The 19,365-nt window shown below is 44.4% G+C and overlaps 2 protein-coding genes across 3 annotated transcripts in view; one reads left to right on the top strand and one right to left on the bottom strand.

The window, feature by feature from the left end:
• Positions 1–93: 93 nt before the first annotated feature.
• Positions 94–17,523, bottom strand: LOC308472187 (uncharacterized protein). 2 transcript variants are annotated; one of them, XM_080996846.1, is made up of 4 exons: positions 17,397–17,523; positions 5,389–5,463; positions 2,569–2,676; positions 94–838 (listed from the first exon to the last, which is right to left on the bottom strand). In XM_080996846.1, exons 1-4 carry the CDS (start codon positions 17,519–17,521, stop codon positions 526–528), a joined length of 621 nt encoding a protein of 206 aa, XP_080852972.1. In that variant the 5' UTR covers positions 17,522–17,523; the 3' UTR covers positions 94–525. The 2 variants fall into 2 exon arrangements, 1 of the variants encoding a protein (XP_080852972.1); XR_013983323.1 differs by lacking the exons at positions 94–838; positions 2,569–2,676; positions 5,389–5,463; positions 17,397–17,523 and adding exons at positions 7,591–7,701; positions 8,746–8,853; positions 13,086–13,167; positions 16,306–16,467.
• FGD3 (FYVE, RhoGEF and PH domain containing 3) overlaps positions 17,089–19,365 on the top strand; it is a 101,296-nt gene continuing 99,019 nt past the window's right edge. The window contains exon 1 of the mRNA XM_080996742.1: positions 17,089–17,332. Coding sequence (XP_080852868.1) covers positions 17,320–17,332 — 13 coding nt within the window. The 5' untranslated portion in view covers positions 17,089–17,319. The remainder of the gene's footprint in view (positions 17,333–19,365) is intronic.

Here is a 19,365-nt window from a genome sequence, read left to right as displayed (position 1 = left end):
CCCTGCTACCACAATGAAACTCTCATTACTCAGAGCAAAAGCAAACCACACACATAGTTTGGGAGCGTATAGAAAGTATCGGCTGAACCAAGCTTCTTGATAACAGATCTTTATTGTTGATCCAATATAACTTGTATAAAAAAACAAGCCTTTCTGCTTTTGGATATGGAACAGAAAAGTTGTACGGATTTATTCCAGCAGCCGTGATAGCAAATCTAAATCAATGTAGCTGTTAATAAAATAGTACATTAGGAGAAACATTTAGTCCACATCAAAAACAATACCTATTTATCTTGGCACACATTTTCTCTTTCCCTTTCTTATGTTGAATTGGGTGTTTCAGGTTTACATGAAGCAAAAGGAAGGGTGTCATCAGTAATAACACTATTAAGGGTTTGATTTTAGATGCAGGTCTGATTATTGTTGTTCAACAAGGGCTTACAAGCTTGCAAAGGGTAGAACTTCCGCCTGACAGATGTTGCTCTGCTTAATCTCAGGACAAGGAACCTTCTATTAACCTAACGCTTACTCCCACCTGTCATGAACAATCAACAATTTAATGCTGAGTGCTTGTTGCCTGCCTATAGTGACGCTCTTCACAGACATAAAAAATAATCGAATTATAGTGTAGACATTTCTTATGAGAGCAAGACTGAGTTTAAAAGAACTAGGTGACTGATCTGTTGAGCTGCTGAATTCCATCACTGTTTTGTTAACTTCAGGGAATGCTGGAATTATTTGCCTTCCTGGCATGCCACATTGTGGAAGAATATGGATTTTCTGTAGCCCACGTTCCTGACTCTGAAAGGGAGATGGCAGCAGTGATGCATTCTCTTGCCTAGGAGGATGTAAAAAGTGAATTCATTTTGGCAGTAAGTGCAACAGTGCCTAGATATAAAGGAACCAGCACTCATGGGCACCATTTCTACCCAGAAACAATGCACCCAGCTACCATGACATCACAAAAGTGATAAAAGCCATAGGTTGGGCTGTGCCACAAAGTTCTAGTTAAGCACATCCTTTCAACATACTGGGCAACCTTCATTGCTTTGTATCTACAATCTGCAACCAGCCCCGTACTATTTCCCTAGTACATTTGCACATAATATTAGGCATAGATGATATTAAATTAGATGCACAGTTAATATTAGAACTTCTTAGTGTGGAGGGTGGGGAACAATCTGAAGCTGGCAAAGAATGCAGAGGGTCTCGGCCTCCCTTCCAACACTCATTTTCAAATATCTCCAAATATGGAACACCATTTCTGTCTGAAGTGACTGATAGACAGGTGAGAGGGCAGTTCTGCAGAGCGGCAAACCAAATACCTTGTCGCTGAAAGAGGAAACCAATAAAAAGGAGAAAGAAAACACATCAAGTGGAAGACAGCCACCTTTGTGCGTTCATTTATGTCAGAAACATTTTCACTGTATTATTTATTATAAGCTGCTTTGAAGCTTCATGAGATAAGTGGAGTAAAAATAGGCAGTATGACGCCATGTTTTGCAGCCACACTGTCTTGTTTATTGTCTTTTCTTAGATATGCTGTGACTACATTGTCCTTGAAGGATAGTTCTCAACCCGTCCAACACAGATAACGGAACTAGCAATCTGCGGTTAAGACAGTGATCCTTATTTTCAAGTAAATATGGCGGAATTGGGCTATACAGCACTAGAATCAGACCACCACCATAATCCTTTCCAATGCCAAATGTGGTGGTCCAGTGGAGATAGACTTAAAAAATGTGTTAAAAGGCAGGGGCAAAATGGACTGACAGACAAAGATTCATCCTTTGGGATGTTTTAAAACTGCCACACGATTTGAAAGTGATTTCCCCCTGCTCTTGTTTCCATCTGAAATCTTGGCACTCCATTTTCTTTTACTTCTAATTCCACATAAATCCCTATTACTAGGGTATTTTATCTGGCATTGTAGAGTGCTTCACATTTTGCTATCTGCAGTTCTCACAACAACCATATACTGTAAAGAAGATCATAAATTTGGAGATATTGCAGATTGTGGGGTGGGCTTTCTAAAAATAGGGTCTGCGGCTTTGGAGTCTGGCTTGCAAAAATTAAGCTATCCAGTGCTGCTTTTTTTAAGGAAAAGGTGCTGGAACTCACCATGAACTCCCTTGAATGGCAATGGTGCCCACCTGAAAAGTACCGGAACTGAGTTCTGGTGAGCTCCATCTAAAAAGCCCTGAAGCCACATAAAACAATTGTTTCAGCTGGGCTGCAGGTTGAGAGTCCATGGCTTGGAGACAGAGCACATACCTTGCATTGCAATGGTGTTGGGTTCACTTCCTGTCATCTCCAGCTAAAGCAGTAGTGGGAGAACCTCAGGCCTGGGGCTGGATGGAGCCTGAGCAGGCCCCTCTGGCCCTCAGGGCTAGCCATGTCGTGTACCTCTCAGACCACTCGCCTTCCTGGTGCTGCTCTATTCCCTATCCAATGCTTTTACCTGGCCCTTGAACTAAGCTAATGCCTCTTGTTTGCCTGGGTAGAAGAAGACACGGCTAGCTGGACTGTAGCCTGCTGTACAATAGTAAGAGCTGCCTCCCTGCTCACCTTTGCCTTTGGTTCCTGCTCACTGTTGACATGTGGTCCACATGGCTTCTAGTTCCCCAGGAGGAATGTGTCCCGTCGCTGAAAGTCAGAAGACCCCAGGTTGCAGAGCTGGAAAAGAACCAAGCCAGAGCCACTGTCAGTAGTAAATACAAAATGCGATAAACATAATATGGTTGTAAGACATCTTCACCCAAGGTTATTTATTTTGTTTTTAAATTATATTGACAGATATGCTTATTCATGAAAGAGATTAATTGTGTTTTTCTCTCCTCAAAAGAAAAAGGCACCTCAGGTTGTATAAAACTCATAAACAGGAAAACAAAACCTTCACAACTAAATCTTCAAAAATAATTTTGCATGCGCATGTATGTCCTCCATACTGCACAGAGTGCATTATTATCCCTCAATGTCCTTGTGTCATAAACCTACCAGCACTAGCATTTGCAACAATTCAGGCATTGCTAGCAGTTTATTCCTGTTAGCCTAGACAAGTGTCATTATCACCTTCTGCAAATTTATTGGCTATTCTGGGCAGTTTGACAGAACCACTTCCTGACAGCTCCTCTTTCTGCAACTGCTATTTATCACAACCAATGACAGCAGGGCTATCTATACAGGGAATGTGATACCTGGAGCCTCTTTCTCCTCTAGGTTTTCCTTCCTGTGTATCTTGTTTGCTTCCTACTCAGATATCACATCTGGCTTGCTTTTTCTAAGATATTTTTAGGTGAAAAGTGGAGCGAGTCTCTCTGTGAATGAATCACCGTACATGTTTTTCATTTTATACAGGGGGCCATAAACATGGGAGTCACCTTCCTCTATTTGATACAGTATTGGGTATGGATGTTAAAAAATTAAATTCCCTGTTGATTGACTATTTGTTAAAACCAAGTATATACTACTTCTCATTTCAAAAAGTACAAAGGCAGTTCAAAAACAAAGCAACAACAAAATAATATAAGAATAAAAAGCAGCTTAGTAAAACAAAGTTTAGTAGTGAAGCTCACACCATTGTTTCCCACCCTAGACTTACATTTTAGTAAGTGGGAATAAAAGGACTATGATGATGATTATTGATTGATTGATTGATTTTGTATACTGCCCTTCATCTGAAGATCAGGGGGTGGTTCACAACATAGAACCCAAAATACATAATAAAACAAGAAAAAAACAATAACCCCCATCCCACAAACACATTTAAAAGGGCATAGAATGTTGATCAGCCAAAGTCCTGGTTAAAGAAAAACATTTTCACCTGGCACCTAAAGATATGTAATGAAGGTGCCTGGTGAACCTCTCTGTGGAGAGAAATCTACAAGTGGGAAGCCACCACAGAAAAGGCCCGTTCTCATGTTGCCACCCTCCAGACCTCTCACAGTGGAGGGTCCAAGTCGGTTCATATGGGAAGAGATGGTCCTTGAGGAATTGTGGTCCTAAACCATTTAAGGCTTTATAGGTCAAAACCTCACTTTGAATTGAGCCTGGAAACTAATTGAAAGCCAGTGCAGTTGGGCCAGGATCCCTGTAATATGCTCATACCGCCTTGCCCTGATGAACAACCTAGCCACTGAATTCTGCACCAGCTAAAGTTTCTGAATCATCTTCAGAGGATGCCCAGTGTATAACATGTTGCTGTAATCTAACCTAGAGGTTACCAGAGCATGGATGACAGAAGTTAAGCTATACCTGTCCAGATAGGGGTGTAGCTGAGCCACCAGCTGAAATAATAATAATAATAATAATAATAATAATAATAATAATAGTAATTTATTATTTGTACCCCGCCCATCTGGCTGGGTTTCCCCAGCCACTCTGGGCGGCTTCCATAGAAACAAAAAATACAGTAAAATATCACAGATTAAAAGCTTCCCTGAACAGGGCTGCCTTAAGATGCCTTCTAAATGTCAGGTAGTTATTTATTGCTTTGACATCTGATGGGAGGGCGTTCCACAGGGCGGGCGTCACTACCGAGAAGGCCCTCTGCCTGGTTCCCTGTAGCTTTGCTTCTCGCAATGAGGGAACCGCCAGAAGGCCCTCGGCGCTGGACCTCAGCGTCCGGGCAGAACGATGGGGGTGGAGACGCTCCTTCAGGTATACTGGGCCGAGGCCGTTTAGGGCTTTAAAGGTCAACAACAACACTTTGAATTGTGCTCGGAAACGTACTGGGAGCCAATGTAGGTCTTTCAAGACCGGTGTTATGTGGTCTCGGCGGCTGCCCCCAGTCACCAGTCTAGCTGCCGCATTCTGGATTAATTGTAGTTTCCGGGTCACCTTCAAAGGTAGCCCCACGTAGAGCGCATTGCAGTAGTCCAAGCGGGAGATAACCAGAGCATGCACCACTCTGGCGAGACAGTCCGCGGGCAGGTAGGGTCTCAGCCTGCGTACCAGGTGGAGTTGGTAGACAGCTGCCCTGGATACAGAATTGACCTGCGCCTCCATGGACAGCTGTGAGTCCAAAATGACTCCCAGGCTGCGCACCTGGTCCTTCAGGGGCACAGTTACCCTATTCAGGACCAGGGAGTCCTCCACACCAGCCCGCCCCCTGTCCCCCAAAAACAATACTTCTGTCTTGTCAGGATTCAACTTCAATCCATTAGCCGCCATCCATCCTCCAACCGCCTCCAGGCACTGATGGAAACTGATGGAAGGCACTCTGCGCCACCGAAGCCACCTGAGTGAGCCTCAAGCAACAGCAGAGGATACAGAAGTAACCTTGAGCTATGTACCCACTCCTTCAGAGTGAGTGGAACCCCTCAAGAGCAGGCAACCTGCCACCCATCCAGTCTAGGGAACCACCTACTAATAGTACCTCAATCTTACCTGGATTCAGTTTGTTCCCTCTCATCCAGTACATTACTGAGGCAAGACAAGAGTCCAGCACATCCACTGCCACACCTGCAGATGAAAAGGAGAAGTAGAGCTGCTCCTATCAAACTTGGGACTATTTTTATTTCATTTTTTTAAAAAATATTTATATATCCTTCTTCATGGAAAACTCCAGGTGGTTTACAACAATTAAATAAGAACCATGCTGTACAAGAACACACCCACCCCACCAGAAAATCCACAGTAACAAAATTAAAATACTGTGAGCTAGGTAATTACAGCAGCGAATGTTTAGAAAACACTACAATATTCACCATGTCTACTCAGAAGTCAGATTGCAGCCCAGTTCTTCAGCAAGCACCTAAAGCCAGTCAACGTTTGTGCTTGCCTAACATCTAGTGCAGGTTGGGGATCTGAATGCAATTGTAAATAGACTACCAGGAGGTGCGCTTTTCTGCTCACTGCCCTTGGACAATTATTCTCAAGTAACTTTTCTCTGCTTTAGGGGTGTGGGTGGCGCTGTGGGTTAAACCTCAGAGCCTAGGGCTTGCCGATCAGAAGGTTGGCGGTTCGAATCCCCCCGACTGGGTGAGCTCCCGTTGCTCAGTCCCTGCTCCTGCCAACCTAGCAGTTCGAAAGCACGTCAAAGTGCAAGTAGATAAATAGGTACCGCTCCGGCAGGAAGGTAAACGGCGTTTCCGTGTGCTGCTCTGGTTCGCCAGAAGCAGCTTAGTCATGCTGGCCACATGACCCGGAAACTGTACGCCGGCTCCCTCGGCCAATAAAGCAAGATGAGCGCCACAACCCCAGAGTCAGTCACGACTGGACCTAATGGTCAGGGGTCCCTTTACCTTTACTTTTTAAACTTTTCTCTGCTTTACTCTGTCTTTTACAAAGCATACTGAGTACATGGATGACGAATATTTGGCCCTTGAATTCAGGATTGTTATGATGTAGCATTTAGCAGGGGGATCCTTTCTTCTGTTTCTAAATGTATTTATTCTAAAGATCTCAGAGTAGCTACTGATGAAATGACCACATACAATAAAAACAGGGGAAAATACATGAACTCCATATACCCAACTTTTAAGTTGTATGGCAGTGATATCTCAAAGTTAGGCATCAAAAGCTTGAGTAATGAGCCACACTTGGATCTGGTGTCTAATTATCAACAGAGGTGACAAGAGGGCAGAAGTGCTGCAGCTGAGAACAGTTGCTCACAAGTCCCTGAGTAAGAAGGGACTTCACCCACAGATCTTAACTCCTGGGTAGGAACACACAGAACCCAACAGAACAGAAGAGTTTGGATTCGAAATCCCGCTTTATCACTACCCAAAGGAGTCTCAAAGTGGCTAACATTCTCCTTTCCCTTCCTCCCCCACAACAAACACCTCTGTGAGGTGAGTGGGGCTGAGAGACTTCAGAGAAGTGTGACTAGCCCAAGGTCACCCAGCAGCTGCATGTGGAGGAGCGGGGACGCGAACCCGGTTCACCAGATTACGAGTCCACCACTCTTAACCACTACACCACACTGGCTCACTAGAACATCAACAGTAGCACCATGTGGCTGGAGGGAGCAGAACAGGACCGAGAGTTGAGGACAACACAGAACACTTGCCATGGAAGCAAGGTTATCAAGGAACACACCTCTCTGTATCAGGGGGCAAAGAACAAAAATAATATCTGAATTATGTGCCAGCCAATAGTGTGGTACAACCCGGAAGCAGGCACAATACAGATTTTAGTTGCAAATAAGGGGGATCATTCAGAACCAAGGAAGGAGACACAGAAGGGCCAAAATGCAACAACTGAGCTCAGCAGCCCACAATACCTTGAGTGCTGATGTTGCTATGCAAGTAAGAAATAACACTTTTACTTAGCAGGACTTCAGGACCTGGTTTGTCATTTTTCTCCACTGCAGTCCTACCTGTATTGAGAAAAGTGCCCTGGTTAGGTTACGGCCTCCTGCTGCTATGGTTTAATGGCACAGGATTACTATTGGAAAGAAGGTGGCGAACAGCTACTTAACTGTGGATGGCTCTCTTCCATGCAGAAACTGCTAGGTACTTTTTAATACTAGCGACGAATTCAAGGAAACATTCCTATGCAATGAATTAAAGAATTAAAAATAATTAGAAGACATGCTACAAAGGGACCACTAGATGGTAGTACTGCACAAAATTGTCTTATAACAATCAATGCAAGTAGATGGAGATGTCAAGCAGCTGTATTAAATTCCCTTCTATTTGGGGCACTTGACTCCTCACTGCACCCTCATCCTTCACTGTGTCTCAGAAGAAATGTTTCCTTTGCAAAAAAAAAAAAAAAAAAAAGTTGTTATTTGTGTATGGTTTTTTTCAATAGGACCATGCAATCTTCTGAGATACACATCTTTCTTAAACTGTTAATACCTGGGATTTTGGTTTTTAAAGGGTGAGGCATTTTTTCCAAGCATGGACCCTTGCATGCATCTAAACAAATATATGTTGGTTACACAATGTATTATTGAAGTTCTGGGCCGCAGCTTTTCATGTGTTGTTTTCAATTTAAACTTGCTTTTGTGTAACGTTCACTAGGTGTTAGCCAGCGGAATTCTCTGGAGAACAGAGGACCCTCTGAAAGAGACTGGTGTGTGTTTGTGTGTGTGTCTTGGGAAGGTGCTTGGGGGAAGAGAAGGAGGAGAAGTCTTGTTGCATAAGCAGAAATCCATTTAGGTGATATTGGATATTATTCCCCACTGTATTTAGAGTGTACAATCCAAGGAAGAAAGTAGAGTGGTACCTCAGGTTACCTACGCTTCAGGTTACATACGCTTCAGGTTACAGAGTCCGCTAACCCAGAAATAGTACCTCGGGTTAAGAACTTTGCTTCAGGATGAGAACAGAAATCGTGCTCCAGCGGTGCGGCTGCAGCAGGAGGCCCATTAGATAAAGTGGTGCTTCAGGTTAAGAACAGTTTCAAGTTAAGAATGGACCTACGGAACGAATTAAGTACTTAACCCGAAGTACCACTGTATGTATTTTCTGTGGCCTACAGTAGTTACCCTGCTTCTTTGAGTTGCTATAAATATTGGCAAGCTAACAAATACTGTATCTGGCATCATTTATGCCTTTCTTAAATTATATAAAATCTCTGGATATTATGCGTGTGTGCTGCTTGCCTCCTGGGTGTAGAAAATCAGCTGATGAACTAGAGCTGGACTACAAAGTTTCTGCTTTCCGGTGGTAAGCCTACAAAGGAACTTTGCTTCATCTGCCAAAATTTTATTATTTTATTTGAATATTTTAATCCGATACAGCAAACAAACAGAAGGCCTGTAAAAAGTTCTTCATTGCTACAGTGTGGGCTCACCTCATAAATCCTTTATTCCTTGTATACAATATTTAAGGGAGGGATCATCAACTGGAGGTCCTAGGCCAAATCTGACCATATGAGAAGCTTGGCTTCCTTCCCTGTTACCTAGAGTTAAAGAAAAGAAGTTGGCAACTATGCTAACAGAACTCTATGCAACTCTATGAACTCTGTCCTCCCATAGTAGCCATCCAGAAAAACTAGCTACTGACCACAGTTTTTTAAAAAAAGATGTTTACACTGAAACCTAAACATTTTTACTAGAGTGTAAAAAAGCTAAAACTAAAGGACCCCTGGATGGTTAAGTTCAGTCAAAGGCGACTATGGGGTTGTGGCGCTCATCTTGCTTTCAGGCCGAGGGAGACGGCGTTTGTCCACAGACAGCTTTCCAGGTCATGTGGCCAGCATGACTAAACCGCTTCTGGTGCAATAGAACACCGTGACAGAAACCAGAGCGCACAGAAATGCCATATACCTTCCCGCTGCAGCGGTACCTATTTATCTATTCACACTGGTGTGCTTTCAAACTGCTAGGTTGGCAGGAGCTGGGACAGAGCACCCTGTCACGGGGATTTGAACCACCAACCTTCTGATTGGCAAGCCCGAGAGGCTCAGTCAGAATGCTTAGGGTTGTACTGTTATTACTGTTATTTCAGCGATGAGGGATGGTTATCAGCATGAAATTATAGCATCATATGTGTGAGCTAGTGCTGTGCGTAATGGCAAGGATGAGGAGACCTCATCTGTATTTTTCTCCTCTTGATCTCAGTAGTTCAGCAGGAAGGCATCACCAGCTGCCATCTATATTGGTCATCACTCTAATCTAAATTATATTTGTGTGACCACCTGCCTTTGGCCTTGAAGCAGCCAATTGCTTGGCTCACCACTGTTGCTCTGAAGAGCAGAGGCAGCAGATGTGATAGATGATCAAATATTTGCTTTGATGGTAAATAAGAGGGTGGCGGAGACAAGAAGGACTGCATATACAAGAATGGTTGGCGTTCTCCAGGTGTGCTTAAACAAATAAATGTCAAAGTGGTTTGTTAACAACAGAAGTGCAGTCAACAAGAGTATTTTCATGACAAAGAGGTCTCTCATGCCATTTTTGAGAAAGTAGGATATCTTTGAGAATGCATTGTCCTGTATCCATCTGCCCATATATTAACATCAGAGGAAGATAACTTTCCTGGTGGTTGCTGGAGAGGTGAGTAGTGGAGGACAACAACAATTTATCCATGCATGCCTCTAAAGAGAGAGAATTCTAGAGGTAGGGAGCAATCTCACACCCCACCAACATATGCATAACTTGCCAGCAAGACTGTAAGCTGCTCAGAGTAGCAGGGAAAGTTCCCCTCCTCTGGGGAGGCCTGGACAGCACTTGTCTGAGGCCTTCTGGAGCCCTGAAAAGCACACCCTGTATGTTCTTTATTGTACTGTCATACATTACTCTGAAGCATAGATGTGCACATGAGGTGTGTCAGCCACACTCTAATGCTCAGGCAGACCCCCCCCTTTGTTTAAGGGGGAGGGGGGATTAAGGGAAGCAGAGGGTTGCAGGAAAAATAAAAAGGCTGGAACAGATCTGCAGCTTCTGCCTGCATCTGTCTCTGGTGATTGGCTCCAGCAGCAGCAATAATGGAGGAAGAGGAACTTCCTCCTCTGCAGGATTCATTCCAGCCTTTTTCTTCTGCCTGTGCCTGTCACTGTCTCGTGACTCTGTCTCCACTGGAGCTTTGCTGGCCACCTTTTGCAGAAAGATCCATGGGAGTGAGGGGCTGCTTGTGTGGTGCACAAACAAGGAGAAAGAGGAGTCATCCGGCCCTTGGTCATCCTGATCTGTCCTGCTCTGGTCAACTTGGCACAGGTCTTCTTCTCTGTGGGAAAAATCTATCTTTTTTGGTTTCTTGACCACTTTTGTTGTGGTCGTCATGTTGGCTTTTTGCCTCTGTGCCTCTTCCTTGTCCTTATTTATTTGTCTTGTTGTTTCCCATACCACCACTCCCTTCTTCCTTCGTTGAAATAATCAGTAAAAAATATATGGGTGCACACCCCAAAGCTCTTAAGGAATAATGTCTAAAGGCAACACCCCTTTCATATTCCAGTGATAGAAATCTTACTAATGTATGCCACTAGCCTGGCTGTGAGTGCTCCAGTAAGGAAGAAAAGTACTCCCCCTGCTGGTCTCCTAATGGGTCCAAGCCTGATACTATACAGCAGTGGTTTTCAACTAGTGTGCTGTGGCACCCTGGGGTGCCTTGAATGATGGTCAGGGGTGCCGCGGGCAACACTGGTCTCTGTCCCTCTTTCCTTCCCTCCCTCCTCTGATGCCCTCTCATGTCTCTGTCTCCCAAAGGCTTGCATAGCTGTTTGTTGCAGCAGCCCCAGCTACAAGCTCTGCAGGCAAGTGGTGCCTCTGGGGTTGGCCAGGGGGTGCTTCCCAGGCCCCTGTGGGGCAGTGTGAGGAGGCACCTCTCTTTGGGCAAGGGGGGCAGCTCAGAGACCAGGGGTGGTAGCTGCGGCTGCCCAGAGGAGAGAAAAGAGGCTGAGGGAACACTCTACAAGGGACTGTGTTTGAAAAGCAGCTCTGCAGGCAAGGGGTGACACAACTAGGCTCCTGAGCTTCACAGGGATGCTGCAGAAAGAATGTAGTTGGTCAAGGGAGCTGTGGACTCAAAAAGGTTGAAAACCTGCTATCCAGCAATGAGTTTTGCAGTAACAGCAGCAATGTCAGTGTGACCACAGTGTGTGGTGAAGTGACTAGACTATTGAATTTAAATATGAAGCCTGCCATGTGACCTAAGGCTAATTGACTGCTTTCTCTGCCTAATTTACCTCAGGAAGTCATTGTGAGATTTAAAGAGTGCTTGGAGCTTTTATTCTCTTTGAGTATTGTATACACCCTTACACACACACACACACACACAATCGGTTGCATACACAAGAAGAGCCACGAGCAAGTTCCTTGAAATGGGCTATTTGTGAAGGGCATCATCAGAAGTATTAACTTATGGCAAAGAACAACATTATTAACACAAAAAGCCTGCTCAAGTCAGCTGTTTCCTGAAAACAAAATAAAAACAAAACAGTAATAGTTTACAAACAAACCAGAGCATTTGAGTGCTTTACAGATAAAAATGTTTAGGTAATTTTGAGACGTTGCCACTTGCTGTTTGAAGTAAAGACATAATACTTGTGCTAAGGACAAACATCCCTATTAGGCTGAAATCCCACTGCATTGAATGGGACTGAATCAGAATAAGCCATCTATTGGATCAGACACAGCAACAGAGCCTTAACTGTCCTGTTATCTTTCTGTTATGTTTGAACTGTGGCAGCAGTTCATATAAGTGCACCCGACTGATATAGTTGCATGTGCTCATGTACCCTTGGAGCTTGTGCACAGATGAGCTGCTCCATGAATTCCAATAAAGGTAGCCGAAACGTATGTGTGAATTGTGGACATGTGAACCATCTCTCTGCATTTAAATGAATAGGACAGCTTTGTGGGCAGAGAACTGTGTGTGTTGCCTGATCCAGGGGACCTGTGTTTATCTCCTTCTTACCCAGGAAGTCTTAATAGCAAGCAGTTGCTGTAGTATTTTTTCCAGCCTATTCCTCTAGCCCCAGCCATATCTGTTTCCTGAGCTATAAACTGCTTGACAATGAGTTATTATAAACTTGCACTCTAAAAGCCATTTCTTAGTATACATTTCAGTTTTCTGCATCCAGAATAACATCATAGAGTTTGATGTAAGTGTAACTGTGCTTCCCATTTGTGGCATAATTGTAATTCACTGCTTTGCTGTTTGTTTACATGTGATAGGATCTCAGTCCAAAGAACTTCAGTAGCAAAGTTCATAAATATTCAGGGTACAACAATTTTAATTCATCTTCATGAGAAAAATTCTTGTTTAAGGAAGTGGGCTCTAATTTAAAATCCTGCCTTTTATAACTAGGGAGCTGTTGCACAAAGGAAGCACTTTGTACATTCAGTAGAGTATCATATGATGGCAAAAGCACATGAGGGTCACCCTAAGGATTACCTCATACAGCAGTGAATGAAACACATATCTCTTAAATGAAAATTGTGTCAGGAGAAACTATCTACTTTCAGATGTTGTGGTTTATAGTCTCTGATGACTCATAAAATGCAGAGGAATTTATATGTATAGATTTATTTATCATGAGCATATTTTGGGAATCTTCAGTAATGTGAAAAGCACACCACCAGGAAGAACAGAACTGTGCACAAAATGTTTTCCTTGTGGATCAATATCAATGCATTATGGTCAGCAAAAATGAATGATTATATAAATTCAAGTTGAACCGATCCTCCTTACCCTTTGTGTGTTGCTGCTCTTGTGGTATAAGGAGACAATGAAGAGAAGCTCCACGTTAAAATATTTCATTTTGCACCGGAGACTGAAAAATAAAATCTGAACTAAAGCAGCTATCCTCATTTACTGGAAATACTGTGTTTACAATGATAACCTCAAATCAAGTATCACATACCACAGATTCTATTATCTCCAGCTCTAATTGCAAGATGGGAAGTACCAGGAAATGTCTCACTTAACAAAACATGATTAGGACTGAGGTGTTTGTCAAATCATTGCTGAAGAAGTGGAAAATCATAAGAGAAACTTGTAACGCCTACCTGCATGAAATGTACTCCAAAGAATGGTCAACATGACAGATGTGGAATCCTAATACACAGGAAGTACCATGAAGTGTAGTTTTCAAAGGGTATTTTGACACTGCTTACTAATAAAATATATAGTTGGTGTTGTATATGAATGCTTAAGTCCTTTTTTCCTATAGTAATAACACTGCCTCTCCGTGATTATTTGCATTTTCATTAGCTGCCAGAGACTACGATTTATTAAGTATAACCTAAATTTTTAGTCATTCTGGCAGGTTCTCTTTTCTGATGTGATGTGTAATGTCAACTCTACTGCAGAATATTAGATGGCAGCAATGAGTAATAGATGAGCCTTACATTTTGCCTTGGGAGGCAAATAAAATTCAAACCACATTAGTTAAGGAGCACTGGAGCTGAACTCCTCCCCCTCCTCCCCAGGTTTTGTAGTGTTTCCTGTGGCAGCTTAAAGGAAACCACAAGCACTGAAAGATCACCAACCCTGTTCTTTCATCAATGAGATACATAAGCCTTGTTTTAATTCCACACTGGCTTTCCAGAATTAATGGTATTGCCACACTGATAAGCATCCCCTCCTCCTCTCCAAGAAACCAAACACAGGAAATACACTTTTGGCCTGATCCTACAAAGCTGTTATGTCATTCCCATATGTATAAGCACAGGGCTTCCGCCCCCCCCGCCGGAACTTGCCGGAACTCAGTTCTGCCACCTCTCAGGTGGGTGCCCATTGCCACTGTAAAAAAAACCAAGGATGGTGTTCATAATGAGTTCCAGCACCTCTTTTTCTTGAAAAATAGCACCGTATAAGCATTTGCTCATAAAAAACAGCAGATATCATGGCAAAATAATGCACCTTCCTTGTTGCTCTGTTCCCATGATACCCAACCTTAAATCCCAACACTAGCTTTCTGTCCACTCCTGGATCCAGCACAAATCCCTTGTCCTTACCTTCAAAGCTCGGGTCCTCCCCACACCATCTTACTACTCTTATGACCCAAACCACACTTTCTTGTCACCTTTAGTCCTCCAGCTCTGCCTCTTGACTATCTGCTCCCTCAAAGGACTCCCCCCCCCTTTTGTTGTTATGCTTGTAACAACCTATGCCTTGTAACCTGAACTGCAACCCTTTTTGGCTGAAGAAGCAGGGTAAAAAAAAAGCTTTAAACAAACAAACAAACAAACAAACAAACAAACAAACAAACAAACACGTGTGTTTATCCGACCCAACATGTCTCTCTGTAATCTGGCACATAATTTTAATCTAATTAATTGCTACAAGTTTCTCCATTATCATCCTGAGACTATTAGAGGCAAGAAGGCACCCTTTAGAAAATGGAAGTTTTGTCCAAATGAAAACAAAAGAGAAGACAAACTGGCAAAAGGAATGCAAGCAGACAAGAAGGAATGCATAAGAATAATTCTAGGAGTGCATTGCTAAAAACAAAAAAGATAAGCATAAAAAACCCATTTTAATTATATTAGTAGGCAGCAAGAGGCTGGCGAGGGAGGTGGCGGAACGCTTGGATGACAAGGGAGTCAAAGGGGATACAAGTGTGAGGTCAAGTGCTATGGGCCACATCCAACCGGTACGTTTAAAGCACTTGGCTACCCCCAAAGAATCCTGGGGACTGTGTTTACCTCTCACAGAGCCACAGTTCCCAGAACACTGCACTACAGTTCCCAGGATTCTTTGCAGGGAGTCATGTGCTTTAAATGTATGGTGCGGATGTGACCCCGTTGCTTAGGATCAGATATCCCTCTTTCTTTTCTAGTATAGTAGTACCTCGGGTTAAGTACTTAATTCATTCTGGAGGTCTGTTCTTAACCTGAAACTGTTCTTAACCTGAAGCACAATTTCTTTTCTCATCTTCAAGCAAAGTTCTTAACCCGAGGTACTATTTCTGGGTTAGCGGAGTCAGTAACCTGAAGCGTATGTAACCTGAAGCGTATGTAACCCGAGGTACCAGTGTACAGATATACACTAGGATGCCAGAGCAAGACAATTTGAGGAAGCAAAGTGATGGCCAGGACTATTTTAGGGGAGCATACTTAAATCCATGTTCGAATAATAGAATTGTAGTTGGAAGGGACCCTGAGGGTCATCCTGGTGGAATCTACACACATATAAAAAAAGTTCCGAAAATGCTTTTTTAAAAATACGTTGAATTTTCTATAAAGCTCACCGTCTCCATCTAGTGTCACATTGTATATTGCACTTAAAACCCACTTAAAATGTTTTATTTTCAGCTGTATAGCTGAGTCTAGTCTAATCCACTGCAATGCAAGCATCACAACATACAATCTCCCATCCAATTTGAAACCATACCGGACACTGCTTGGCTTTGCAAATGTGCTAGCAGTTTCATTGCTGCCAGTTGTATGCACATACCTTAACATACTGTGACTGAAAGCTAGGAACTTAAAGTGGTAGTGGGAAATACTTTTCAGGGTGCATCTAGTACCCATCAGCACCATCACCAAGGCACAGAGATGTCATGGGGCACCTCCTGGGCTGATGCCTCCTCATTTCAGCAGGTAGGGTTGCCCATACGTCGGCAGCAGTGTCCGGGCAGAAATCGATAAAATGTCCAGGAAAAATCAGATGTATGGCAGCCCATGCCAGCAGTGCTGTTGTTCGATTAAAATAGCTCAATAACTTTTCTGCCCAGATTTTCACTGTTTGAAATATGGCAACCCTACAGAAAGTGACGGCCAGTTCAATCTTCAGTCAATGCTGCTTATTCGAGTGGTGCCCCTTACTCAGCTGATGTATTTATGTTGTTAGGGCATTGACTGTTTACATATTAAGCTGGATTTAAATGAACTAATGTGCATTGTTTTAGTGCTTCGTCTTCTGGGATTGTGCAGACAATGATGAGCACATTTGAATACAGTCATACCTCGGGTTGAAGTAGCTTCGGGATAAGTATTTTCAGGTTGCGCGTTGCGGCAACCTGGAAGTAATGGAGTGCATTACTTCCGGGTTTCGCCGCTCGCGCATGTGCAAGCGGTCAAAATGACGTCACGTGCAGGCGCAGCAGCAGCAAATTGCGACCCGCGGGTTTTGTTCGCTTCTGGATGCGAACAGGGCTCCGGAACTGTAAATAAGTAAACAATATAAAATAATGATTGGTCTGGCCCTGCCCAGGGCACCCATTACTCAAATATTTGCCAGGTGTTATCACTTTTCTTCACCTCTCATAGGCAGGCATCTTCGCAGAAGACTGAGGAATATTTCTTGTTTTATCTTAAAAGAAGAACAGAGTCTTACCACAAGCCCCTTGTTGCTTTTGCTGCAACAGGCTTCGGAGGGGCTATTCTTTGCCCTCCAACAAAAGACCAAAGGCAAAACTTTTCTCAAGGTTGGGGCCCCCGTCCTCTCCCAGCTCAGGCCTTCTTTTTACCCACAATCCCCCCGACTTTTAGCGAGGCCAGCAGAGGCTTCTCGCTCTTCCCGGCTGTGGGATGCGAGCGGGGAGTGGAAGAAACCTGAACCCAAAAGGCGCCCACCCCCTTCCCCGCTCCCGCCAGCCTCTGTGCTGCGGCTGCACCTGGCGCCTTGGCAGGCTGGGCACGTTCCTCCCCGCCGGGCCGCACGCCTTCGTCGGCCGGCCCCCAACCGGGGCAGCGCACGAGCCTGGCTCGCGGCGGCGGCGAGAGCCGTGGGGACCGCGGTGGCGGGCAGCCCTGTCGGGAGGCGCGCGCCGCCGCCGCCGCCCTCCTCCTCCTCCTCCCGGCCGGTGCCACAGGGCGAGATGCAGGCGCCGGAAAGAAAGCGCGCGCGGGAGAGACGGCGAGCAGCTCCCCGCGTCCCCTTCTGAGGGCGCCTCCTTCGCCGTTGTGCAGCCCAGCCGTGCGCCTCAGGGCCCGTCCAAAGCTGCGGAGGCGCGTCTCCTGAGGGGCTGAAAACGGAGATGGAGCCAGAAGGTGAGCTTGGGGTGGCAGCTTTTGCTACTCGGGGAGCGAGTTGCTAAATCTCTCTCTCTCTTACCCCTTTTCCAGGGCTCCCTGCTTGCATGTGCTTCTCATCTCCCTGCGCCTCGGGAAAAACTTTCCGTGCAAGTTGACTTGGGACTGCCAAATCTCACTCACTGCACGGAAGCCAGAGTCCTGCATTGTTCTCTGTCTGCCCCCCTCCTTCAAGACTTTCCTCAAGGTTTGACCGAGGGGGGAGCTGGCTGTCTGGCGGCGGAATGTGCTGGAGTGAATGGGTTTTCTTTTTTAAAACTTCCAACATGCAAGGTTTCGCTGGAAGTGTTAATATCAGCCGACTGCCCAGACCTGCGTTTTCCTTGAAACCAGCCTGGATTGCCTGCTAATAAATCCGGCGGCCCACATTTCACTCAGTAGACGCCAAATGGTTTGTTCTGGCTCTGCCTTGGAGGGAAACACCTTGCTGAAAAATGTGGAAGGTTGAAGAAAGGGAGAGGACAGGGGTTTATATAGTTTGGCGCATGACCTCCTTTCTTGGTGTGATTAGAAAGGATTGGATTGATGTGCATCTTAATGATGATTGTACCTGTGGTTAGTTTGTTCGTGATGTTTTTCAAACAAGAATACTGGGAGACCCCTTCCTGATGGTTAAGAATTCAATGTTGGTTAAGACTAGTCTTGTAGTTGTCCTTCCAGTAGCAGCTTGCCACAGATACTTGGAAAGTTCTCAGTGTAGCGCATGATGGCAAGTGCCAACCCCTTTTTGCATTAGCACTTGACTGTCAGGTATACTGGTTTTGAACATGGAGCTACTCTCCATTGAGTGGTTTACTCCCTTTTGATAAATGAATTTAAGCTAGTGTCTGTCACAGCACTTTGCGGTGGCAGATTTCATTAAGCCAGATCCATTGTGTAAATAAGTGCTACCTTTTGGCTTTGTCTGTGTTGAACCTGCTGCCTCTCAGTTCCATTGGGTGATTCATTTATTTAAATCATTCTGACTCTGTTCCTCAACAGAAAGGGCTTCCAGAGCAGCTTCCAGGTGAATAAAAACAAGACAGCCCCCGTTTTCAGAGTCACAATTTAAAAGAGAGAGAGGCATAAAAGGAGAAAACAATGAAGAGGGAGAAGGGGAAAGCAAAATCAGGCACCAGTTGCAGAGTCCTTATAACCAGCTGGGAAGGAAACAGTTCTGGGAGAGGAGGAGCCAAAAGGAGTTGGTCTCTCAGCTTATCTGATGGAGATGATGAAATGGTTGCTAGTAGGTGACAGCTGAAGGAGAGCCAAAGGCAGCTGCTGGTGTCTCAACCGAGCCAATGGACTGTGCAGTCTCTCCACAGCGTTTATAATACAGTATCTCTACCTTTGTTTTAGCTAAAAAGCCCCAAATGCTTCCTAACAGTGAAGATGTTCAATATCTAGCTTATGGCTCTGGCTTTTAATGTCTAGCCCCTGATTGTTTAATGTTCTGTTTTTTTGTTAGGAAGTTCATTGTTTTAATGGATTATTTTAATTGGTTAGCCACTCTGAAAGCCTTTTCGATACAGAAAACATAGGAAGTTGTTTTATACCATTGGTCTGTATAATTCATTGATTCCTTCAGTGGTTGGTTTCAGCTGGATCTTTCCCAGCCCTATGCCTGAGGTTGAAGACTGAAGGCTTAAAGGGTGGGTTATAAATATAATAAATGTCCAGTTTGAGGTGGGACAACCAGAATAGTACATACAGTGGTGCCTCGCAAGACGAAATTAATCCGTTCCGCGAGTCTCTTCGTCTTGCGGTTTTTTCGTCTTGCGAAGCACGGCTATTAGCGGCTTAGCGGCTATTAACGGCTTAGCGGCTTTAAGAAAAAGGAAACAAACTCGCAAGAACTTGCAAGACGTTTCGTCTTGCGAAGCAAGCCCATAGGGAAATTCGTCTTGCGGAACGACTCAAAAAACGGAAAACTCTTTCGTCTAGCGAGTTTTTCGTCTTGCGAGGCATTCGTCTTGCGGGGCACCACTGTATTATAAGACATGAGTAACCAA

This window comes from Podarcis pityusensis (assembly GCF_964106645.2).
Source record: "Podarcis pityusensis genome assembly, chromosome: 2".
NCBI classification, from domain to species: domain Eukaryota; kingdom Metazoa; phylum Chordata; class Lepidosauria; order Squamata; family Lacertidae; genus Podarcis; species Podarcis pityusensis.
The sequence above is the reverse complement of the archived record's forward strand: the minus strand, read 5'-3'. Positions and strand labels throughout refer to the sequence as shown.

What these genes read in the sequence shown, in the direction of transcription:
- LOC308472187 (XM_080996846.1), bottom strand. Translation starts at nt 17,521, where the DNA reads ATGCAGGACTCTGGCTTCCGTGCAGTGAGTGAGATTTGGCAGTCCCAA. An exon ending in CAGGGAGCCCTGGAAAAGGG is followed by an intron (nt 5,464 to 17,396) that starts GTAAGAGAGAGA and finishes TTTCATCTGCAG; the next exon opens with GTGTGGCAGTGGATGTGCTG. An exon ending in AGCAGGAACCAAAGGCAAAG is followed by an intron (nt 839 to 2,568) that starts GTGAGCAGGGAG and finishes ACATCCTCCTAG; the next exon opens with GCAAGAGAATGCATCACTGC.